At 41.7% G+C, this 25,998-nt stretch overlaps 4 protein-coding genes across 9 annotated transcripts in view; 1 reads left to right on the top strand and 3 right to left on the bottom strand.

Moving 5' to 3' along the window:
- The window catches only part of LOC127990179 (uncharacterized), a 163,891-nt gene that overhangs the window by 81,933 nt on the left and 55,960 nt on the right, over window positions 1–25,998 (top strand). The window lies entirely within an intron of this gene.
- On the bottom strand, window positions 370–12,396 carry LOC127990069 (UDP-glucuronosyltransferase 2A1-like). The gene is made up of 6 exons (XM_052591471.1): window positions 11,499–12,396; window positions 11,022–11,170; window positions 10,607–10,738; window positions 9,729–9,816; window positions 9,422–9,641; window positions 370–1,527 (listed from the first exon to the last, which is right to left on the bottom strand). Exons 1-6 carry the CDS (start codon window positions 12,229–12,231, stop codon window positions 1,230–1,232), a joined length of 1,620 nt encoding a protein of 539 aa, XP_052447431.1. The 5' UTR covers window positions 12,232–12,396; the 3' UTR covers window positions 370–1,229.
- On the bottom strand, window positions 5,326–25,667 carry LOC127990085 (UDP-glucuronosyltransferase 2A1). Of its 3 annotated transcripts, XR_008163216.1 has the most exons (7): window positions 24,719–25,667; window positions 24,240–24,388; window positions 23,825–23,956; window positions 22,953–23,040; window positions 22,646–22,865; window positions 18,754–19,136; window positions 5,326–5,553 (listed from the first exon to the last, which is right to left on the bottom strand). XR_008163216.1 is itself a non-coding variant. In XM_052591472.1 (6 exons), the coding sequence occupies exons 1-6, from the start codon at window positions 25,449–25,451 to the stop codon at window positions 14,407–14,409; spliced, it is 1,620 nt and encodes a 539-aa protein (XP_052447432.1). In that variant the 5' UTR covers window positions 25,452–25,652; the 3' UTR covers window positions 14,246–14,406. The 3 variants fall into 3 exon arrangements, 2 of the variants coding, with proteins under 2 accessions (XP_052447432.1, XP_052447433.1); XM_052591472.1 differs by lacking the exons at window positions 5,326–5,553; window positions 18,754–19,136 and adding an exon at window positions 14,246–14,704 and having other exon boundaries at window positions 24,719–25,652; XM_052591473.1 differs by lacking the exon at window positions 5,326–5,553 and having other exon boundaries at window positions 18,736–19,136.
- LOC127990013 (UDP-glucuronosyltransferase 2A1-like) overlaps window positions 13,436–25,998 on the bottom strand; it is a 49,559-nt gene continuing 36,996 nt past the window's right edge. For 3 of the 4 annotated variants that reach the window (XM_052591466.1, XM_052591470.1, XM_052591468.1), the window contains one exon: window positions 13,436–14,138. The gene's annotated coding sequence lies outside the window, so the exon portion shown is untranslated. The remainder of the gene's footprint in view (window positions 14,139–25,998) is intronic. The other variant, XM_052591467.1, reaches the window with a different exon arrangement.

The following is a 25,998-nucleotide window of genomic DNA, read 5'->3' as shown; positions in this document are numbered from 1 at the left end:
CATAAGACAAAAACTAAAGGATATATAGGTTAATTCACTTAGGTCTCCAACAATTTTGTTTTGTTTAATTTGTTGTTATAAATTAGGCCAAATTTTTTATGAGCCTATTGAAAATATATAAATAAATAAAAACAAAACCTTTTATTGTTTTTTTTAAGCCTTGTTTAACCAGACCATTCAGTCTTAGACTTTAGCAGCCAAAGATATATATATGTTTTTTTCCCCATATTTTTTTGGAACCTGGGATAATTATTTTCAGGATTCTTTAATGAATAAAAAGTTTAAAAGTATTTATTTAAAACCATTTATTTCAAATTGAAACCTAACAATATACGTTTTTACTGTGACTTTTCATTTTTTTACACATTTACATTTTTACACATCCATTCTGAATAAAGGATTCTCATTAAAAAAATCACTGCCCCCAAACTTTCGAACAGTAGTGTATATTGTTGAAAAAGGTTTCTATTTTGAATAAATGCTGTTCTTTGGGGGACTGATCTTTGTTCCCTGGTGGGTTGTCAACCACTGCATGCTTTAACAATGTGCTTTATTTTGTCTCTACTCAAATGCTTAAGAAAGCTGCACACATTATACAGCCCTACATCTTGAAAGAATAATGTCTGTTTATTTGCCAAAAAAAAAGTCATAATATTGCCTAATGTGATAATACTGACATATCTACAGAAATATCTATAAACACTTTACTATCAGATACATTTTATTTTGACCAAATAAGAATCTTTTCAAATTATACAGGCACATATGTGTCAGCTTTAATGCACTTCTCAATATAAAAAAAGTTTTAATGACAAAAATGATTAAAAATCATTCAGTGTTCACTGCTACTCCCTGAGCACAGGATATCTGTTGATGCACTTATTTGCAGCACCCTTCAATGTCATCAAACTCAGATGACAAGTTGTGCACATTAGAGGAGTTTAAAGTTTGATTTACGTCTGTAAGCAAATATAACTTGCCATACTTCCTTTAATATGTATAATACATTCACGTATTTATATTATATTAATTATTAAATTTACTTACTCTAACCTGTCAAATTCAAAAGCCCCAAACTAAATGATAAATTCCTGTTGCAATGTTTAATATGAAAATAAACACAGTTAGGTTACACTGATTGTGTCCTTTTTTCTTATTTAATCCATGATAGTTGTACTGTCGAGACTGGACTGGAATTGGGATCTGCTCTGTGCTAACCTACTTTGCATTCACTCTTTTTTACTCTTTTGTGCTTTGGCATCAGGACGAGTCTTTCTGAAACATTTACGGAAAAGGCAACGGCATGTTTTAATGAAGAGGAATGTGATCAGTGCAACGATTGAGAGTAAGAAGGCCACTACATCCAGGCAGTGGTACTGATACCAGCTCAGATCATGAGCCTGAACTCGTAGATGTTTAGCTCCTTTATGCCGCATCACAAATTCGATCCAGTAAACTGCCCGGTCCAGAGGCTTCATCGGCTGATCATGGTGGATTCTGGACAGTCTCATGATGCTCTCCTTGTACCTTATTAGAGAAGAAAAAGAAGCCCTGCTTAACACAAGACTTGTGATGCTTTTGAAATGCACAAACGTTTCTAAATATAGAGTGTGACAATCCATGCTTTAAACTAGAGATTTGTACCATAGCATCAGGAATTATGTGAATACTGACTGTGGCCATTGTAATCAAATAGCCAAAAAGAAAACATTTATATACTCTAATGTACAGTGCTCAAATAAATTAAGGGAACACTTAATTGGATCTCGAAATAAATTTTTCAGTTGAAAATCTTGACTTTTATACATGTACAGTGTGTATAGAAAAGAATCAGCCCCTTTAATATAATCACATTTTTGCTTTGCAGCCTGAAAAAATATCTTTTTTGTTTTGTTTTATCCAACTGTATTTACTCAGTGCTACTTATAACATCCAAGTGAAAGACATGACACTTACATGTCAGAAAAAAAATAGGATTAGCATCTCCTAAAAATGACTTACAAACTCAATCAGGTGTAGCTGATCACCTTCTCAATGGCACACAAAGCCATTTAGCCTTTCAGCTGTGCTCATTTTGATCAGCTCAGCATGAAAAGAGCTTTCCTGGAGAATTTCATCTCTTGGTAGAGCAACTGAATCAAACAATCAACTATTGGTGACAAAGCACTGTCAAAAGATCTCTGGTATAAAGTTGTGGAAAGGAGATGGCTAACAAAACAATTCCAGCAGGGACTGGAGCTCTTCTCAGGATAGAAGGAGAAATGGATGAGGTAAAATACCAACAAATTCTTGAGGAAAATCTGCTGCCCTCTGCCAGAGCGCTGTCAACATGACAATGACCCAAAGCCCACAGAAAAACTGATACACAGTGTTTGAAGGAGATGTCCTTTCATGGCCTCGTCAGAGTCCAGACTTAAACCTCCCTGAAAATCTGTGGAATGACTAGAAGTCTGCAGTCCACAAACACTCACCCTCAGACTGAACTGAACTTGATGGCAGAAGGTTTGGAAACCATAGCCACTTTGAATGGCTAAGGACTGCCCAAGAGGCCATATGAGTGACAGATGAAGCAACCAATCACGTTTCATTTTGTGACATGTCATGTTTAGGGGCGTGGAGATGTCCTCACAATAACAGACCGTGTTTAAAACTCTTGGACATATTTTAAAGCTGCAGTAGGAAACTTTTGACGCTCTAGCGGTTAATAAACAGAGCTGCTTGCGTCTTGCGGAAGAACATCATAGCCGGAACTACTTCTCTCTGTTTATGTCTATGAAGAATCACAAAGGTACTGGGTTACTCTGCCGCGGTATCCCCGAAGCAATCTAAAATAGTCCGAATATAAACACTTATTATAGGTGCACCCTAGTGATTCAGGACAAGCCAAAAACACGGTTTGGAAAATGGATTCATGGTGTACTCGCTTATTATATACATTTTTCTACATTTTGAACACAAACAAAGTTACGGACCGCAGCTCTGATTGGTTATTTCTTATCGGGAGCGCATGACTTTCTGCAAATGACAATAGGACACTGGGAGGAGCCAGAGGAGCTTGATTTTTTCACAGATTATCTTTCTCATATTCTACTGTCAGGACATAATGACAGGTTTAACAAATATGTAAAAAATATTTTTTTACAAAAGTTCCCTAAAGCACCTTTAAAGATTCTATAAAGCGAGCTTATAATATTTTACATACTTCTGAAAATCCAGTGTTTACTTGATCCTAATAAGTGCTCACTGTCACAGTTGTAAACACAACAACATATATTGGTTTCATTGCACATTTGTTTCAGAATGTTAAAGAACGTGACACCTGTATAATTCAACCAATACGATTACAACTTCGAAACTTCAAAAATGTTTCCAATTTTGTGAGCCGCATTCATTTTGTGTGACATTCAGCCAACAGTACGTGTATATGACAGCTGAGGCTGAGACTAAGTCTGGATGGTCGAAGTTAGTATAGAAAAATCCCAACAAACTAAAGGCTGTAATTAAAGCAAAAGGTGGTCCAACAAAATACTAATCCTTTTCCAAACTCAGTGAATCTGTTTTTCTTTCTGATGTACTGAGACTGTTCTCATTAGAGTTACAAATGACCTGATCTTTTCATCTGATCATGGTTGTATCTCTCTTTCAGTGCCATTGGATCTAAACACTGCATTCGACACTATTGACCACAACAATCTTTTGAATAGACTTGAACACTTTGTTGGCATTAATGGAAGTGCATAAGCATGGTTAAAATCATACTTATATGTCCGCTATCAATTTGTAGCAGTGAACGATATGGTATCATATCAATCACAAGTAAAGTGAAGTACCTCAAGGCCCAGTATTAGTGCTGTTACTCTTCACGGTTTACATTTTACCCTTGCTAAATATCAGGAAACCGAGTGTAAGCTTTCACTGTTATGCTGATAATATCAGCTCTTTATTACTTTGCAGCCTGGTGAAACCTACCAATTTGAAAAACTAACAGAATGCAGTCTATATAAAAAAAATTAAAATTCAGAAAAAATGGGTGTTATTTATAGGACCTAAAAACTCATGTACTCATGCATGTAATAACCTATAACACTGTCTAAGACTCGACGGCTTCTCTATCAGTTATTTGTCATCAGTTAGGAACCTAGGTGTGCTATTTGATAGCAATCTTTCCTTAGAAAGCCACAATCCTTGCATTTGTAAAAATGAACTTTTCCATCTAAAAAAATTGATCTATGGCATATGCTCTCAATGTCAAATGCAGAAATGTTAATCCATGCATTTATGACCTCAAGGTTAGATTATTGTAATGCTTTATTGAGTGGTTGTTCTGCACGCTTAGTAAACAAACTACAGCTAGTACAAAATGCAGCAGCAAGAGTTCTTACTAGAACCAGGAAGTATGACCATATTAGCCCGATCCTGTCAACTATGCACTGGCTCCCTATCAAACATCGTATAGATTGTACAATCTTGCTTAATATTTATAAAGCCCTAAATGGTTTAGCACCTCAGTATCTGAACAAGCTATTACATTATAGTTCTCCATGTTCACTGCTTTCTTAAAACTCAGGCAATTTGATAATAACAAAAATATCAAAATCAACTGCGGGCGGCAGATTCTTTTCCTGTTTAGCGCTTAAACTCTGGAATAACCTACCTAACATTGTTCGGGAGGCAGACACACTCTTGCAGTTTAAATCTAGATTAAACCCACATCTCTTTGTCCTGGCTTACAAATAGCACACTAATATGCTTTTAACATCCAAATCAGTTAGATGATTTTTAGGCTGCATTAATTAGGTAAACCGGAACCGGGAACTCCCTGTACTGAGCTGGATGATGACATGACTGAATTCAGTGTTGAACTGCCTTTAACTGAAAAATGAGTGTTTACTATTGTAATTTTTTATTATTGACACTATTACTAAACAATGCTGTACAGTTGCTTTGACACAATCTGTATTGTTAAAAGTGCTATATAAATAAAGGTGACGACTTGTCATGTTGGTGTTATTTTTTTCACTTGGATGCTGTAAGTTGCACTGAGTAAATACAGCTGGATAAAACAAAAACTATATCCACCTTAATTTCAGGCTGTAAAGCAACACAATGTGATTCTATTAAAGGGGATGACTATTTTCTATACCCACTTTGTGTAAGTCATTGTGAACAAAATAATGTGACAACATTTGTTCACTGGAAACCAAAATCATGGATTCAAAATCAAACCAAAAATTACAGAAATTGTTAAAATAACTAGTCAAATGCAAATGCAAAAGTTTACAGAGCTTTATTTTTATTCTCAATACTTTGCATTTTAAAATCAACTTCTAAATGTCAGTTTAGTAGGAACATGAGGACGTCAACAGCATCATTGACTTTGACATCCAGAAACTGCCTACTGGAGGAATTCATTGCCCACTGCACTAATGTTATCTGACAATGGCTCTGTGAGTTTCATCCCAGTACCTAACAGCAGTGAGGTTAATGTAAGCTAGCACATGGAGGTCTTGTGACCCTCCAGGGACATTGCTCTCATATGTGCTCAGTATGAACCTCCTCTCATCCGTGAAGTGAATGTGGCTCCAACGGTGGACCAAATGCCAATCGAGATGCACAGTGCTGTGTTGTGAGCATGTCTCAATACATGGAGTCTCTTTCTAACAGTTTATTCAGAAACATACAATCCCTGCCGGACCGAGACTGGAAGTCACAACCTTTGGAGTCCCTCTCCCTGTCACGGGGTGCGTACTGGACAGAGGACTCAGATGCAGAGTTAGAAAAGGAGAATCTTTATTCTCACCACAAAACACAAAATAATATAAACAATAACGAAAAGCTCTGGCGCACACAGATCTCCGAGATGGCCGGCACACTGCGGACCACTCGCACTGCCGGATCTCCGAGTTACAGATCCTTTGACACAAGAACAGAAGGTGAGACTGATACTGAGAAACAGTGCAAAACATGGGCAAAGACAAAACAATCTACTCACAACCACAGACAGAAAAGCAGAGACATATAAAGGGAGTGGGGGAATGAGCGACAGGTGAGGAGAATAAGCTCGTGATCTGCACAACCCCGCCATGATTAGCGCTGATTGCCCAGACCACGAGCTACTGAACAGACAGGACAACACAGACCACAGGGGAAGCTGAGACGGCACCCTGCACCGTGACAGTACCCCCTACCTCAGGGATGCCTCCTGGCGTCCCCGGAAGGACTCACCATGACGCTGATGAAATTGATCAATGAGAGCGCGATCCAGAATATCGCGAGCCGGAACCCAGCATCTCTCCTCCGGACCATAACCCTCCCAGTCTACCAGATATTGATGACCTCTACCCCTACGCCGAACATCAATGAGCCGCCGTACAGTATAGGCAGGCGACCCCTCGATGAGCCTAGGAGGCGGAGGGGCAGAGGTCAGGGGCTGAAGGGGGGAGTGAAAGGCAGGTTTAATCTTAGAAACGTGGAAAACCGGGTGGATCCTTCTAAACTGAAGGGGTAATTTGAGCCGAACTGACACCGGACTAAGCACCTTGGCTATGATAAACGGTCCAACAAATTTGGGTCCCAGTTTACGTGAGGGCAGTCTGAAGTTAATGTCCTTAGTAGACAACCAGACTCTCTGACCACACACGTAAAGTGGGGGCTTAGTACGGTGACGGTCCGCCGATACCTTGTTCCTCTCGCCAGTCCGAGTGAGGGCTTCTCTGGCGATCCTCCAAGTACGGAGGCATCTCTGAATAAACGCATGCGCGGAGGGAACAATGGCATCAGATTCTTGAGAGGGGAATAGAGGTGGCTGGTAGCCTAAACAGCACTGGAAGGGAGACAAACCCCTAGATGAGACCGGGAGGGAGTTATGCGCATACTCTACCATGGTCAACCTGGAACTCCAAGATGACGGTTCAGCAGACGCCACACAGCGCAGGACTCTCTCCAAATCTTGGTTTGAACGCTCGGCCTGACCATTAGTCTGTGGGTGATAACCGGAAGATAGGCTTGCAGTCGCCCCCAGCTGTCGACAGAACTCTGTCCAAAACTTAGACACAAACTGGGGACCTCTGTCAGAAACCACGTTCACCGGGAGGCCATGATTACGGAAAACATGATCTAAGACCGTAGTCGCTGTCTCCCTCGCTGACAGCAATTTGGGGAGGGGAATAAAATGGACCGCCTTTGAGAACCTGTCCACCACAGTGAGAACCACCGTCTTGCCCCTAGATGGAGGCAAGCCAGTCACAAAGTCCATCGCTATGTGTGACCAGGGCCGCGAAGGGACCGACAACGGCTGAAGTAGCCCTGCAGGGGGTCGATTGGATCCCTTACCCGAAGTGCAAATTGGACAGGCCGACACAAACCGTCGAGCATCCTGAGCCACGGACGGCCACCAAAACCGCTGCTTGATTAACCTACAAGTACGAGTCGCTCCAGTTTGGCAAGCTAGACTAGAAGAGTGGCCCCACTGAAGTACCCTAGTTCGGACTGTCTCAGGTACAAAGAGCAGACCCTCTGGGCATCCAGTGGGAACAGAAGCATGGCGTTGTGCCGCGCGGACCTTGGACTCCACCCCCCAGGTGACCGCAGCCACAACCCGTTTGGGATGCAAAATGGCCACCGGGAGGGTGGGACTAGCCTCAGCCTCAAAAACCCGCGACAGCGCATCAGGTTTACCATTCTTAGAGTCACTGGAGCAGTGGGCGAGTGAATGAGGTGAAATCTAATCTCCTCAGCATGATTACCTGACAAAGTTAATGTGACAAACTGAGTGGTGTGAGTGATATTAGTGAGATGGGTGCCACAAAGTGTCCTGGCAGAAATAGGTTCGGCCAGTGCAACAGCCGAAATCCCCAGACGAGCTGCCAGTCTGGAATCCATGAAGTCGCCCTCCGCTCCAGAGTCAATCAATGCTGAAACCTGGAAAACAGCTCCCCCAAACTGTACTGAAGCTTGGAACTCCGAACGGCCACAAGGTGGCAGTTGAGTTGTAGTGACGCTCACCATGCGCTCTCCCTTGCGTGAAAAGCGTCGCCCTGCCACAGGGCACGCCGCTACCACGTGACCCACCTCACCGCAGTACAGACAGAGCTGATTATCCAGGCGACTGCGTCGCTCTCCTATAGTCAGCCGTGCTCTCCCAATCTGCATGGGCTCCTCCTCCGGGAGGATGCGGCGTTGAGACATCGTGTCACAAGCTGCAGCATAAGGAACCCCAGTGACGTGTTCATGGGGACTCCCCTCTCTACGGTGCCGAGAACGGAGAGTAATCCGGTCATCGACCCGAATGGCGAGATCGATAAGCCCATCCAAGCCAGGGGGCAGCTCTAGTGAATAGATCTCGTCCTTCACCTGCTCAGCCAGGCCGTGGAGGAAGTGATCCCAGAGAGCCTTCTCATTCCAGCCGCAGGATGTGGCGAGCGTACGGAACTGAATAGAGTAACCGGACAACGACTGCTCTCTCCTGAAGCAGCGACAATGCTCGTGCTGCCTCAATACCGTGTGCCGAGCGGTCAAACACCTTGCGCAGCTCCCTCGAGAATGCCTCAAGTGACGCACAACAGTCATGTTTGCTGTCCCACATAGCCGTTCCCCACTCTCTCGCTTGACCAACCAGGAGAGTGATGACGAACGCCACCCGGGATTGCTCCGTGGGGAAACAGGAAGGCTGGAGAGTAAAAGTCAGCGAACACTGGGACAGAAATGATCGACATGAGTCGGGCTCACCCGAGTATGGAGCAGGTGGATTGAGTCGCGGTTCCGCGTGGCGAGGAGCAGGTGGGACAGACGGGGCATCCGGAACAGACGGGGCAGCTGAGGGGTTGGCCTGCAGCTGGTCAAGCCGTTCGGCTAGCCGGTTGAGCTGGAGAACGGTCTCCGAGTAGGCGCGACGAGAAGCTGCAATTTCCTCCTGCTGTCGACCCAGAAGAGAGCCCTGCTGCTGAAGAGCTCGGCACAGCTCCGTTGGTGAACAGACAGGACAACACAGACCACAGGGGAAGCTGAGACGGCACCCTGCACCGTGACACTCCCTCAGTCCCTCTCTCTAACCATTAGGCCACGACTTCACAAAGACCTCCTCTGAGTCGGAAATCCAACTCCACCCACCTTCCACATCCCTAAACCTACCCGCCTCCACCACTTAACCTTGCCATCTCCACCCCCTGGATGGATCTTGTGTACTGCAGTGAGGGACTATTGTATTTTTTTTTGAGCAGTGCGTAAATTCATTTTAATAATTTATAAAAAAAATTCTCTACCAAAATCCAAAAGTAATACCCAACTATTTTCCTTCCTATAAACCCCTCACTGAAAAACACCACTTTAGGAGAACTGAGTTTATTTCTGCAGTTTACCTTTTATTAATTGGAGAACTAAACTATACATTTTTCAGAATTATGAAATGTATGATTTAACTCACGATGGATTATTTATGACAGTCTTGAGAGCATCCACCAGGTCTTTGGACTGCATTGAGTCGATATCAAGAACAACAGCAGCTCCTTTGGTTTTCATGTGCATTAGATTATCGGGCTGGTCACCCCACAGTGGCAAGCCCACCATTGGGACACCATGATAAATAGCCTCATACAGTCCATTTGTCCCACCGTGGGTTATGAAGGCCTTTGTTTTTGGATGACCTATCAGATAAAATGAAGTCTGAATCTATCTGACATCAATTAATGTTCTTTATGTATAATAAGCAAACGTGACAACACTTTCCTTACCAAGCAAATCATTCTGTGGGATCCAGTCATAGAGTTTTGTGTTGGGGGCAAGAGTTTCTGGTGTTTTCCCATTATAACGCCAAACAACCTGTGCAAATACACATATGCAGAATTTATTAACAGCTACTTTAGAGCACTGAGCATATGAACACTGCAACAGGTTTATAGAAAAGTTTGGTTTTGTAAAACCTGTATTTATTTTTCCTATTGAGAAATATATTTTCAATGAAAACATGTACCACCAAACCTTTCAATACATACTTACATACCTGGGTCTTAATGATCAACAAATACATAGAGCACATCAAATATGGTAAACAGACAAGCTCAAACATAATTGCATGATGTGTGAAAAACAGTGTGGTTTGTTCTCGTGTGTCACGTAAGTACGCTTGAGCTGCCATTGACCATATTTGATGTGCTCTATGTATTTACATTGGTCAATGTTTATACATGTCTCTTTAAAACACTTAGATTAAGCTGCTTGATTTGTATGGATTACTTTTGTGATGTCTTTATGAACTTTTGGAAGAAAATGCAGGAGAAGAAATCAGATGTTTTGTAGAAAATATCATCATGTGTTTTAAAGATGAAAAACATAAATTGAATGGGTTTGGAAGGACATTAGGGGGAGTAATTGATGAGATTTTTTTGACTATTTTCAATAGTTTTGGGTCAACTATTTGTAATTCATGATGATTGATTGGTAGTGCATTATTACCTCATAAAATAGATCATCAAATATATTAAGTACATGTTTTTTTTAATTTCGGATTGAAATTTCTAAAGTAAAAATGGATGGAAAAATATTTCCAAAATTAAGGCAGCTAAAAAGTCAGTGATTACTGTTCTTTTGCTATAAAAGGGTAGTTAAACACCTTTTGTGGGATTTTACCAAGAGCAGAAGCAATAGTGTTTGCTCTTTCCAATGTCAGGTTGCCCAACATGGAACCCAGTGAGAAGACAACGATGCCATGATCTCCTGAGCTCTGAACAAACTCCTCCAGGTCCTAAAAGACAAACCAACTGAAATCATTTTCCATCAGAAACGTAATGTAACAGTTTACAAAATGGAAGTGACACTATAAAAATCCAGTTATATCTTTTGAGGTCAATGGAGCCAAATCAGATCCCTCTCCATTCATATACATCTGGGATTAAATTACGATGTAACTTGTTCCATTCGAGTAAGTATTCCTTTCATGAAGGATGCATGCTTTGATGCAAAAACATGTAAAATGCATCAAGAATATTCAAGAAAAGCATACATTTCAAAATAATATATGGCATTACTTTTGACAGAGGCTTGGCTGGTTTGCAGTGTAGTCCTCCAACAAATTTAAAATTCGGCAGTAGTGGACGTGGATACTCGAAATCCCAGTAAGTTCTAATCAACCAGATGTCGGCTTTTCCAGCGGTCTCACACATTGTTGTGGGTGTGCCTGTGACAAACGCAAATATAGTGCAACTATACGTTAATGTACAGTGGGTCAAGTGCTCAAACATTTAGCTTTCTTCTGCTTTATCTACAGTGTTCTGATCCTGATCTCTTTACATACACAACATATAACAATATAAAGATATTCCAGGTAGACAGACACTAAAGGGGTGTCATGACACAAAAAGTGCAAAAACCCAGAGCTGTTGGTGCACATACTGGAAATATTAATTTATTTAAAAAAAAACTTTGCTCAAGTTTTCACTGTAGTAATTACTAAGATATTCTGAATTATGACAACAGCTCATGCATTAAAGCCTAGTAATAATTACCCAATATTTCAGTGTAGAGTTTATCTATAGTAAACTTCATGCTCAATGGAAATATAATCGTATGTATGACATAGAGGAGCATGTTTTCAACTCTCTCTGTGAAGCTCATATGATCGGTGAGGTGATCTTGCAAAGCGACCGCAGGAACGTAGGATGGCGGCGCAGGCATCTGACCACAAAGCCGCTCTGCGATGTACGCGAACGTTCCGCGCGTCGACAGGACGTGTGGGATATTCAGCTTCTGTGCCATCAAGTCAGGGAATAGCATCATCGGATCAGATAAAAGCACATCATAATGAGATTCCCGAAGCGTGTGTAAAAGATCCTCATGAAACATGCCCTTGGATATATCCGTAAGGAACGCCATAAAGTTGGAAAAAACTCTCCAGACCAGGAAGTCTCCCTTGTATTTGGTGGCTGTGTCATTTGTCCCGAGATGAATCATATCTCTCAACACAGAATCAGCCTGTTCTTTCTCCATGTTGACTTTATACACGATAAAATCGAACCGCTCCTTCCGTGTGTGCGGTACAGTAGGTGATGAAGAACTGACCAGAACAGTCACACTGTGGTTACGATCGACCAGCGCGTCAATGATCGCACGCATGTTGTGCCAGTGACTGTACTCGCCTGGCAACACCAAAACCTTGCCAGCTTCTACTCCACACAGCAGTACAAGCACAAATAAAGTCCCAGAAATCATGGTCAAATGTTTCTGCTTCTGAAAGGGCATCTGGGAAACGAGGATCAGAGTGTATAGTCTATGTGCACAACAGGATTTGGGCAAAGGTCACGTTGCATTATTGCTTTGTCCCCAATCCACCTTTCTAACTACACCTCACGACGCTTCGCACCAGAGTAATAACTTGTCAAACTGACTGTAAATCACTTGCATTTCATCTCCTTGTTCATAGCGGGTTGCAGATCATAGTTAAAGGTGCATATACTGCCACCTACTATACCGGAGTGAGTGTGTAAAATCATTCGCATTCATTCATCTCGGCTGTGGCTAGAAGGGACACAGCGGCCGCACGAGACGTAATATCTCCCTGGATTCACAGGAAGAAAGCGAAAAAATAAAATAGAATAAAAAAAAATTCAAAGGGATGTTGTCTCTAGACCACATATTCTACCTTTATGGAATATCTGTATTGATAGTTTTATGGCATATAATTTGGAAATCACCTCATAAATAATTAAAAACAAATAAAGTAAAAAAAAAAAAGTAAAATACATTTATTTCACACTCATTTATAAATATGACCACAGTAACTATTTCCTTGTAAACAGATTTCATTGTCATATTTTTGAGGTCTACGTACAGAAAGTTTTTTGTTTTGGAGTTGTTCTTATTCACTCAGTTTTTAGTTAGACTACTGCTGGTTTGTTAGAGATCATGTCCAGCTTTCAACTTTATTTGGAATATACATATATACATACATACATAATAAATATACTTACGACAGTCAATCCATAAGGAATATTATTTGATTTTTTTGTTTTTTTGTTGGCAAAGTTTGGTTAAATGCAAGTAAGTTGATTATAAAGCATTATTTTAACCTTTGAAGTCAGAAGCTAAACAATACTTATATTAAATAACAGAAGCTAAACCTATTTATAATCTGATAAACAAGAAAGCTGTTAAGTGCAAGCATTTCCATGTTTTTATTTAGTAGGCCTATATACATGTGGAACAAGTATGAAGGTAAAATAGTAGCAAAACCAGAGCTTGGTGATTTGAATGTGAGAACTCGTCATATTAATATTGGTATTTGTAAGTTGAAATTTAAACTCAGCTCTGATGTGTAAAGCTGAATCTTCTGATTTACACACACAGACACTTATCGAAACACCCGTGTTTTGAATTCAAATTCGAAGTTGCAGATTAATAGTTACAAATGTGTAAAATGATAGGCAAAATGACAGACACAAATGTGTACAACATATTTACTTTTGCACTTTACTTCAGTTTCACTCTACAACCACAAGTCAGCTTGTATAGCCTCTCAGAACTGGCAGGACAGCTTCAAAATCTAAGGCTTTGACATATTCCTGTAGCAAAACACACTTGTGCACTTGTACATGCAGGTGTGAGAGTACAGATCTGGGGGGCAAATTAAGCCATCTTATTGGTCGATGACCAAAATTCAGTTTCACGGTATGACTAATTTTATTTCACAGTAACTATATATTTCATGATATAGTTATGTATATATGTAGCCTAGTTATTCGACAAAATCGACAAAGCAAACTCAAAATACATTAGAAATGAAAACCTTGTTTGATTTTTATTTACTTTGGCAAATTATTTTAATAAAAACACACTCAACTTTTAGATCAACTGCCCCCAACTGACTGATATTAAATGCAACTTGTTAAACTTTAAATAAGGTGTGTCTGAATATGAATTTTTAAATCTCATGTTATTCCTTATAAACAGCTATCTGAAGCAAAACTGCTCTGAAATGCAGCATATTTTGTGAGAAAAACTGACATGCATTAGAACAAAAGTACTTCTTTCAGGATCAGAATCAATCAATTAGTATTGAACAGTTATTGGATTTCATTCAGCAAATAATGCAGAATGTTTTATGTCACTCTTAACTATGGGCTTTTACTACACACATGTATTGCACTCACCTGTCACCCTTTTTACACAGAACACAGAGAATAGATGGACCATTCATTTTTGTCATAGTTCAATAGTAGTAAAAACATGACGGCAGAAAGAAAAGGGTTTCCTGCACTATATTTAACCTGAGGCACTTTTAATTTATTTTACATGAACATTCACATGTATTTCAAGTTTGGAATGTAGACTAAATGCACACTGGCCATCATACACACGTGACAACACACATACCACAGTCAACTGATGGCAATGCTTCTATGGAAACCTACTTTGCATTCACTCTTTTTTACTCTTTTGTGCTTTGGCATCAGGACGAGTCTTTCTGAAACATTTACGGAAAAGGCAACGGCATGTTTTAATGAAGAGGAATGTGATCAGTGCAACGATTGAGAGTAAGAAGGCCACTACATCCAGGCAGTGGTACTGATACCAGCTCAGATCATGAGCCTGAACTCGTAGATGTTTAGCTCCTTTATGCCGCATCACAAATTCGATCCAGTAAACTGCCCGGTCCAGAGGCTTCATCGGCTGATCATGGTGGATTCTGGACAGTCTCCTGATGCTCTCCTTGTACCTTATTAGAGATGAAAAAGAAGCGCTGCTTAACACAAGACAAGCTCTAGAAAAGCACAAACGTTTCTAAATATAGAATGAGACAAGCCATGCTTTAAACTAGAGATTTGTACCATAGCATCAGGAATTATGTGAATACTGACTTTGGCCATTGTAATCAAATAGCCAAAAAGAAAACATTTATATACTCTAATGTACAGTGCTCAAATAAATTAAGGGAACACTTAATTGGATCTCGAAATAAATTTTTCAGTTGAAAATCTTGACTTTTATACATGTACAGTGTGTATAGAAAAGAATCAGCCCCTTTAATATAATCACATTTTTGCTTTGCAGCCTGATAAAAATATTTTTTTTGTTTTGTTTTATCCAACTGTATTTACTCAGTGCTACTTATAACATCCAAGTGAAAGACATGAAACTTACATGTCAGAAAAAAAAAACACAATCACTGAGTTGGAAAAAGGATTAGCATCTCCTAAAAATGACTTACAAACTCAATCAGGTGTAGCTGATCACCTTCTCAATGGCACACAAAGCCATTTTGCCTTTCAGCTGTGCTCATTTTGATCAGCTCAGCATGAAAAGAGCTTTCCTGGAGAATTTCAGCTCTTGGTAGAGCAACTGAAGCAAACAATCAACTATTGGTGACAAAGCACTGTCAAAAGATCTCTGGTATAAAGTTGTGGAAAGGAGATGGCTAACAAAACAATTCCAGCAGGGACTGGAGCTCTTCTCAGGATAGAAGGAGAAATGGATGAGGTAAAATACCAACAAATTATTGAGGAAAATCTGCTGCCCTCTGCCAGAGCGCTGTCAACATGACAATGACCCAAAGCCCACAGAAAAACTGATACACAGTGTTTGAAGGAGATGTCCTTTCATGGCCTCGTCAGAGTCTAGACTTGAACCTCCCTGAAAATCTGTGGAATGACGTCTGCAGTCTGCAGTCCACAAACACTCACCATCAGACTGAACTGAACTTGATGGCAGAAGGTTTGGAAACCATAGCCACTTTGAATGGCTAAGGACTGCCCAAGAGGCCATATGACTGACAGATGAAGCAACCAATCACGTTTCATTTTGTGACACGTCATGTTTAGGGGCGTGGAGATGTCCTCACAATAACAGACCGTGTTTAAAACTCTTGGACATATTTTAAAGCTGCAGTAGGGAACTTTTGACGCTCTAGCGGTAAATAAACATAACTGCTTGCGTCTTGCGGAAGAACATCGTAGCCGGAACTACATCTCTGTGTATATGTCTATGAAGAATCACAAAGGTACTGGGTTACTCCGCCGCGGTATCCCCGAAGCAATCTAAAATAGTCCGAATATAAACACTTATTATAGGTGCACCCTAGTGATTCAGGACAAGCCAAAAACACGGTTTGGAAAATGGATTCATGGTGTACTCGCTTATTATATAAATTTTTCTTCATTTTGAACACAAACAAAGTTACGGACCGCAGCTCTGATTGGTTGTTTTTTACCGGGAGCGCATGACTTTCTGCAAATGGCAATAGGACACTGGGAGGAGCCAGAGGAGCTTGATTTTTTTCACAGATTATCTGTCTCATATTCTACTGTCAGGACATAATGACAGGTTTAACAAATATGTAAAAAATATTTTTTTACAAAAGTTCCCTAAAGCACCTTTAAAGATTCTATAAAGCGAGCTTATAATATTTTACATACTTCTGAAAATCCAGTGTTTACTTGATCCTAATAAGTGCTCACTGTCACAGTTGTAAACACAACAACATATATTGGTTTCATTGCACATTTGTTTCAGAATGTTAAAGAACGTGACACCTGTATAATTCAACCAATACGATTACAACTTCGAAACTTCGAAAATGTTTCCAATTTTGTGTGCCGCATTCATTTTGTGTGACATTCAGCCAACAGTACGTGTATATGACAGCTGAGGCTGAGACTAAGTCTGGATGGTCGAAGTTAGTATAGAAAAATCCCAACAAACTAAAGGCTGTAATTAAAGCAAAAGGTGGTCCAACAAAATACTAATCCTTTTCCAAACTCAGTGAATCTGTTTTTCTTTCTGATGTACTGAGACTGTTCTCATTAGAGTTACAAATGACCTGATCTTTTCATCTGATCATGGTTGTATCTCTCTTTCAGTGCCATTGGATCTAAACACTGCATTCGACACTATTGACCACAACAATCTTTTGAATAGACTTGAACACTTTGTTGGCATTAATGGAAGTGCATAAGCATGGTTAAAATCATATTTATATGTCCGCTATCAATTTGTAGCAGTGAACGATATGGTATCATATCAATCACAAGTAAAGTGAAGTACCTCAAGGCTCAGTATTAGTGCTGTTACTCTTCACGGTTTACATTTTACCCTTGCTAAATATCAGGAAACCGAGTGTAAGCTTTCACTTTTATGCTGATAATATCAGCTCTTTATTACTTTGCAGCCTGGTGAAACCTACCAATTTGAAACAGAATGCAGTCTATATAAAAAAAAACTGGATGATGAGTAATTTCTTACTGCTAAATTTGGAAAAAATAGCTGTTATTTATAGGACCTAAAAACTCATGTACTCATGCATGTAATAACCTATAACACTGTCTAAGACTCGATGGCTGCTCTATCAGTTATTTGTCATCAGTTAGGAACCTAGGTGTGCTATTTGATAGCAATCTTTCCTTAGAAAGCCACAATCCTTGAATTTGTAAAAATGCACTTTTCCATCTAAAAAATTGATCTAAATTATGACCTATGCTCTCAATGTCAAATGCAGAAATGTTAATCGATGCATTTATGACCTCAAGGTTAGATTATTGTAATGCTTTATTGAGTGGTTGTTCTGCACGCTTAGTAAACAAACTACAGCTAGTCCAAAATGCAGCAGCAAGAGTTCTTACTAGAACCAGGAAGTATGACCATATTAGCCCGGTCCTGTCAACTATGCACTGGCTCCCTATCAAACATCGTATAGATTGTACAATCTTGCTTAATATTTATAAAGCCTTAAATGGTTTAGCACCTCAGTATCTGAACAAGCTATTACATTATAGTTCTCCATGTTCACTGCTTTCTTAAAACTCAGGCAATTTGATAATAACAAAAATATCAAAATCAACTGCGGGCGGCAGATTCTTTTCCTGTTTAGCGCTTAAACTCTGGAATAACCTACCTAACATTGTTCGGGAGGCAGACACACTCTTGCAGTTTAAATCTAGATTAAACCCACATCTCTTTGACCTGGCTTACAAATAGCACACTAATATGCTTTTAACATCCAAATCAGTTAAATGATTTTTAGGCTGCATTAATTAGGTAAACCGGAACCGGGAACTCCCTGTACTGAGCTGGATGATGACATGACTGAATTCAGTGTTGAACTGCCTTTAACTGAAAAATGAGTGTTTACTACTGTAATTCTTTATTATTGACACTATTACTAAACAATGCTGTACAGTTGCTTTGACACAATCTGTATTGTTAAAAGTGCTATATAAATAAAGGTGACGACTTGTCATGTTGGTGTTATTTTTTTCACTTGGATGCTGTAAGTTGCACTGAGTAAATACAGCTGGATAAAACAAAAACTATATCCACCTTAATTTCAGGCTGTAAAGCAACACAATGTGATTCTATTAAAGGGGATGACTATTTTCTATACCCACTTTGTGTAAGTCATTGTGAACAAAATAATGTGACAACATTTGTTCACTGGAAACCAAAATCATGGATTCAAAATTGTTAAAATAACTAGTCAAATGCAAATGCAAAAGTTTACAGAGCTTTATATTTATTCTCAATACTTTGCATTTTAAAATCAACTTCTAAATGTCAGTTTAGTACGAACATGAGTTCGTCAACAGCATCATTGACTTTGACATCCAGAAACTGCCTACTGGAGGAATTCATTGCCCACTGCACTAATGTTATCTGACAATGGCTCTGTGAGTTTCATCCCAGTACCTAACAGCAGTGAGGTTAATGTAAGCTAGCATGTGGAGGTCTTGTGACCCTCCAGGGACATTCCTCTCATATGTACTCAGTATGAACCTCCTCTCATCCGTGAAGTGAATGTGGCTCCAACGGTGGACCTGCCAATTCTGGTGTTCTCTGGCAAATGCCAATCGAGATGCACAGTGCTGTGTTGTGAGCATGTCTCAATACATGGAGTCTCTTTCTAACAGTTTATTCAGAAACATACAATCCCTGCCGGACCGAGACTGGAAGTCACAACCTTTGGAGTCCCTCTCCCTGTCACGGGGTGTGTACTGGACAGAGGACTCAGATGCAGAGTTAGAAAAGGAGAATCTTTATTCTCACCACAAAACACAAAATAACATAAACAATAACGAAAAGCTCTGGCGCACACAGATCTCCGAGCTGGCCAGCACACTGCGGACCACTCGCACTGCCGGATCTCCGAGTTACAGATCCTTTGACACAAGAACAGAAGGTGAGACTGATACTGAGAAACAGTGCAAAACATGGGCAAAGACAAAACAATCTACTCACAACCACAGACAGAAAAGCAGAGACATATAAAGGGAGTGGGGGAATGAGCAACAGGTGAGGAGAATAAGCTCGTGATCTGCACAACCCCGCCATGATTAGCGCCGATTGCCCAGACCACGAGCTACTGAACAGACAGGACAACACAGACCACAGGGGAAGCTGAGACGGCACCCTGCACCGTGACAGTACCCCCCACCTCAGGGATGCCTCCTGGCGTCCCCGGAAGGACTCACCATGACGCTGATGAAATTGATCAATGAGAGCGCGATCCAGAATATCGCGAGCCGGAACCCAGCATCTCTCCTCCGGACCATAACCCTCCCAGTCTACCAGATATTGATGACCTCTACCCCTACGCCGAACATCAATGAGCCGCCGTACAGTATAGGCAGGCGACCCCTCGATGAGCCTAGGAGGCGGAGGGGCAGAGGTCAGGGGCTGAAGGGGGGAGTGAAAGGCAGGTTTAATCTTAGAAACGTGGAAAACCGGGTGGATCCTTCTAAACTGAGGGGGTAATTTGAGCCGAACTGACACCGGACTAAGCACCTTGGCTATGATAAACGGTCCAACAAATTTGGGTCCCAGTTTACGTGAGGGCAGTCTGAAGTTAATGTCCTTAGTAGACAACCAGACTCTCTGACCACACACGTAAAGTGGGGGCTTAGTACGGTGACGGTCCGCCGATACCTTGTTCCTCTCGCCAGTCCGAGTGAGGGCTTCTCTGTCGATCCTCCAAGTACGGAGGCATCTCTGAATAAACGCATGCACGGAGGGAACAATGGCATCGGATTCTTGAGAGGGGAATAGAGGTGGCTGGTAGCCTAAACAGCACTGGAAGGGAGACAAACCCCTAGATGAGACCGGGAGGGAGTTATGCGCATACTCTACCATGGTCAACCTGGAACTCCAAGATGACGGTTCAGCCGACGCCACACAGCGCAGGACTCTCTCCAAATCTTGGTTTGAACGCTCGGCCTGACCATTAGTCTGTGGGTGATAACCGGAAGATAGGCTTGCAGTCGCCCCCAGCTGTCGACAGAACTCTGTCCAAAACTTAGACACAAACTGGGGACCTCTGTCAGAAACCACGTTCACCGGGAGGCCATGATTACGGAAAACATGATCTAAGACCGTAGTCGCTGTCTCCCTCGCTGACAGCAATTTGGGGAGGGGAATAAAATGGACCGCCTTTGAGAACCTGTCCACCACAGTGAGAACCACCGTCTTGCCCCTAGATGGAGGCAAGCCAGTCACAAAGTCCATCGCTATGTGTGACCAGGGCCGCGAAGGGACCGACAACGGCTGAAGTAGCCCTGCAGGGGGTCGATTGGATCCCTTACCCGAAGCGCAAATTGGACAGGCCGACACAAACCGTCGAGCATCCTGAGCCACGGACGGCCACCAAAACCGCTGCTTGATTAACCTACAAGTACGAGTCGCTCCAGTTTGGCAAGCTAGACTAGAAGAGTGGCCCCACTGAAGTACGCTAGTTCGGACTGACTCAGGTACAAAGAGCAGACCCTCTGGGCATCCAGTGGGAACAGAAGCATGGCGTTGTGCCGCGCGGACCTTGGACTCCACCCCCCAGGTGACCGCAGCTACAACCCGTTTGGGATGCAAAATGGCCACCGGGAGGGTGGGACTAGCCTCAGCCTCAAAAACCCGCGACAGCGCATCAGGTTTACCATTCTTAGAGCCACTGGAGCGGTGGGCGAGTGAATGAGGTGAAATCTAATCTCCTCAGCATGATTACCCGACAAAGTTAATGTGACAAACTGAGTGGTGTGAGTGATATTAGTGAGATGGGTGCCACAAAGTGTCCTGGCAGAAATAGGTTCGGCCAGTGCAACAGCCGAAATCCCCAGACGAGCTGCCAGTCTGGAATCCATGAAGTCGCCCTCCGCTCCAGAGTCAATCAATGCTGAAACCTGGAAAACAGCTCCCCCAAACTGTACTGAAGCTTGGAACTCTGAACGGCCACAAGGTGGCAGTTGAGTTGTAGTGACGCTCACCATGCTCCTCTCCCTTGCGTGAAAAGCGTCGCCCTGCCACAGGGCACGCCGCTACCACGTGACCCACCTCACCGCAGTACAGACAGAGCTGATTATCCAGGCGACTGCGTCGCTCTCCTATAGTCAGCCGTGCTCTCACAATCTGCATGGGCTCCTCCTCCGGGAGGATGCGGCGTTGAGACATCGTGTCACAAGCTGCAGCATAAGGAACCCCAGTGACGTGTTCATGGGGACTCCCCTCTCTACGGTGCCGAGAACGGAGTGTAATCCGGTCATCGACCCGAATGGCGAGATCGATAAGCCCATCCAAGCCAGGGGGCAGCTCTAGTGAATAGATCTCGTCCTTCACCTGCTCAGCCAGGCCGTGGAGGAAGAGATCCCAGAGAGCCTTCTCATTCCAGCCGCAGGATGTGGCGAGCGTACGGAACTGAATAGAGTAACCGGACAACGACTGCTCTCTCCTGAAGCATCGACAATGCTCGTGCTGCCTCAATACCCTGTGCCGAGCGGTCAAACACCTTGCGCAGCTCCCTCGAGAATGCCTCAAGTGACGCAAAACAGTCATGTTTGCTGTCCCACATAGCCGTTACCCACTCTCTCGCTTGACCAACCAGGAGAGTGATGACGAACGCCACCCGGGATTGCTCCGTGGGGAAACAGGAAGGCTGGAGAGTAAAAGTCAGCGAACACTGGGACAGAAATGATTGACATGAGTCGGGCTCACCCGAGTATGGAGCAGGTGGATTGAGTCGCGGTTCCGCGTGGCGAGGAGCAGGTGGGACAGACGGGGCATCCGGAACAGACGGGGCCGCTGAGGGGTTGGCCTGCAGCTGGTCAAGCCGTTCGGCTAGCCGGTTGAGCTGGAGAGCAGTGTCCGAGTAGGCGCGACGAGAAGCTGCAATTTCCTCCTGCTGTCGACCCAGAAGAGAGCCCTGCTGCTGAAGAGCTCGGCACAGCTCCGTTGGTGAACAGACAGGACAACACAGACCACAGGGGAAGCTGAGACGGCACCCTGCACCGTGACACGCCCTCAGTCCCTCTCTCTAACCATTAGGCCACGACTTCCCAAAGACCTCCTCTGTGCCGGAAATCCAACTGCACCCACCTTCCACATCCCTAAACCTACCCGCCTCCACCACTTAACCTTCCCATCTCCACCCCCTGGATGGATCTTGTGTACTGCAGTGAGGGACTATTGTATTTTTTTTGAGCAGTGCGTAAATTTATTTTAATAATTTATAAAAAAAAATTCTCTACCAAAATCCAAAAGTAATACCCAACTATTTTCCTTCCTATAGACCCCTCACTGAAAAACACCACTTTAGGAGAACTGAGTTTATTTCTGCAGTTTACCTTTTATTAATTGGAGAACTAAACTATACATTTTTCAGAATTATGAAATGTATGATTTAACTCACGATGGATTATTTATGACAGTCTTGAGAGCATCTACCAGGTCTTTGGACTGCATTGAGTCGATATCAAGAACAACAGCAGCTCCTTTGGTTTTCATGTGCATTAGGTTATCGGGCTGGTCACCCCACAGTGGCAAGCCCACCATTGGGACACCATGATAAATAGCCTCATACAGTCCATTTGTCCCACCGTGGGTTATGAAGGCCTTTGTTTTTGGATGACCTATGAGATAAAATGAAGTCTGAATCTATCCGACATCAATTAATGTTCTTTATGTATAATAAGCAAACATGACAACACTTTCCTTACCAAGCAAATCATTCTGTGGGATCCAGTCATAGAGTTTTGTGTTGGGGGCGAGAGTTTCTGGTGTTTTCCCATTATAACGCCAAACAACCTGTGCAAATACACATATGCAGAATTTATTAACAGCTACTTTAGAGCACTGAGCATATGAACACTGCAACAGGTTTATAGAAAAGTTTGGTTTTGTAAAACCTGTATTTATTTTTCCTATTGAGAAATATATTTTCAATGAAAACATGTAACACCAAACCTTTCAATACATACTTACATACCTGGGTCTTACTGATCAACAAATACATAGAGCACATCAAATATGGTAAACAGACAAGCTCAAACATAATTGCATGATGTGTGAAAAACAGTGTGGTTTCTTCTCGTGTGTCACGTAAGTACGCTTGAGCTGCCATTGACCATATTTGATGTGCTCTATGTATTTACATTGGTCAATGTTTATACATGTCTCTTTAAAACACTTAGATTAAGCTGCTTGATTTGTATGGATTACTTTTGTGATGTCTTTATGAACTTTTGGAAGAAAATGCAGGAGAAGAAATCAGATGTTTTGTAGAAAATATCATCATGTGTTTTAAAGATGAAAAACATAAATTGAATGGGTTTGGAAGGACATTAGGGGCAGTAATTGATGAGATTTTTTTGACTATTTTCAATAGTTTTGGGTCAACTATTTGTAATTCATGATGATTGATTAGAAGTGCATTATTAAAATAGATCATCAAATATATTAAGTACATGTTTTTTTTTAATTTCGGATTGAAATTTCTAAAGTAAAAATGGATGGAAAAATATTTCCAAAATTAAGGCAGCTAAAAAGTCAGTGATTACTGTTCTTTTGCTATAAAAGGGTAGTTAAACACCTTTTGTGGGATTTTACCAAGAGCAGAAGCGATAGTGTTTGCTCTTTCCAATGTCAGGTTGCCCAACATGGAACCCAGTGAGAAGACAACGATGCCATGATCTCCTGAGCTCTGAACAAACTCCTCCAGGTCCTAAAAGACAAACCAACTGAAATCATTTTCCATCAGAAACGTAATGTAACAGTTTACAAAATGGAAGTGACACTATAAAAATCCAGTTATATCTTTTGAGGTCAATGGAGCCAAATCAGATCCCTCTCCAATCATATACATCTGGGATTAAATTACGATGTAACTTGTTCCATTCGAGTAAGTATTCCTTTCATGAAGGATGCATGCTTTGATGCAAAAACATGTAAAATGCATCAAGAATATTCAAGAAAAGCATACATTTCAAAATAATATATGGCATTACTTTTGACAGAGGCTTGGCTGGTTTGCAGTGTAGTCCTCCAACAAATTTAAAATTCGGCAGTAGTGGACGTGGATACTCGAAATCCCAGTAAGTTCTAATCAACCAGATGTCGGCTTTTCCAGCGGTCTCACACATTGTTGTGGGTGTGCCTGTGACAAACGCAAATATAGTGCAACTATACGTTAATGTACAGTGGGTCAAGTGCTCAAACATTTAGCTTTCTTCTGCTTTATCTACAGTGTTCTGATCCTGATCTCTTTACCTACAGAATATATAACAATATAAAGATATTCCAGGTAGACAAACACTAAAGGGGTGTCATGACACAAAAAGTGTAAAAACCCAGAGCTCTTGGTGCACATACTGGAAATATTATTTATTTAAAAAAAAAAATCTTTGCTCAAGTTTTCACTGTAGTAATTATTAAGATATTCTGAATTATGACAACAGCTCATGCATTAAAGCCTAGTAATAATTACCCAATATTTCAGTGTAGAGTTTATCTATAGTAAACTTCATGCTCAATGGAAATATAATCGTATGTATGACATAGAGGAGCATGTTTTCAACTCTCTCTGTGAAGCTCATATGATCGGTGAGGTGATCTTGCAAAGCGACCGCAGGAACGTAGGATGGCGGCGCAGGCATCTGACCACAAAGCCGCTCGGCGATGTACGCGAACGTTCCGCGCATCGACAGGACGTGTGGGATATTCAGCTTCTGTGCCATCAAGTCAGGGAATAGCATCATCGGATCAGATAAAAGCACATCATAATGAGATTCCCGAAGCGTGTGTAAAAGATCCTCATGAAACATGCCCTTGGATATATCCGTAAGGAACGCCATAAAGTTGGAAAAAACTCTCCAGACCAGGAAGTCTCCCTTGTATTTGGTGGCTGTGTCATTTGTCCCGAGATGAATCATATCTCTCAACACAGAATCAGCCTGTTCTTTCTCTATGTTGACTTTATACACGATAAAATCGAACCGCTCCTTCCGTGTGTGCGGTACAGTAGGTGATGAAGAACTGACCAGAACAGTCACACTGTGGTTACGATCGACCAGCGCGTCAATGATCGCACGCATGTTGTGCAAGTGACTGTACTCGCCTGGCAACACCAAAACCTTGCCAGCTTCTACTCCACACAGCAGTACAAGCACAAATAAAGTCCCAGAAATCATGGTCAAATGTTTCTGCTTCTGAAAGGGCATCTGGGAAACGAGGATCAGAGTGTATAGTCTATGTGCACAACAGGATTTGGGCAAAGGTCACGTTGCATTATTGCTTTGTCCTCAATCCACCTTTCTAACTACACCTCACGACGCTTCGCACCAGAGTAATAACTTGTCAAACTGACTGTAAATCACTTGCATTTCATCTCCTTGTTCATAGCGGGTTGCAGATCATAGTTAAAGGTGCATATACTGCCACCTACTATACCGGAGTGAGTGTGTAAAATCATTCGCATTCATTCATCTCGGCTGTGGCTAGAAGGGACACAGAAACGGCCGCACGAGACGTAAAATCTCACTGGATTCACAGGAAGAAAGCGAAAAAATAAAATAGAATAAAAAAAAATTCAAAGGGATGTTGTCTCTAGACCACATATTCTACCTTTATGGAATATCTGTATTGATAGTTTTATGGCATATAATTTGGAAATCACCTCATAAATAATTAATAACAAATAAAGTAAAAAAAAAAGTAAAATACATTTATTTCACACTCATTTATAAATATGACCACAGTAACTATTTC

The sequence above is a fragment of the Carassius gibelio genome, chromosome A5 (genome assembly GCF_023724105.1).
Source record: "Carassius gibelio isolate Cgi1373 ecotype wild population from Czech Republic chromosome A5, carGib1.2-hapl.c, whole genome shotgun sequence".
In the NCBI taxonomy this organism is placed as follows: Eukaryota; Metazoa; Chordata; class Actinopteri; order Cypriniformes; family Cyprinidae; genus Carassius; species Carassius gibelio.
This window is presented reverse-complemented; position numbering and strand designations above follow the sequence as displayed.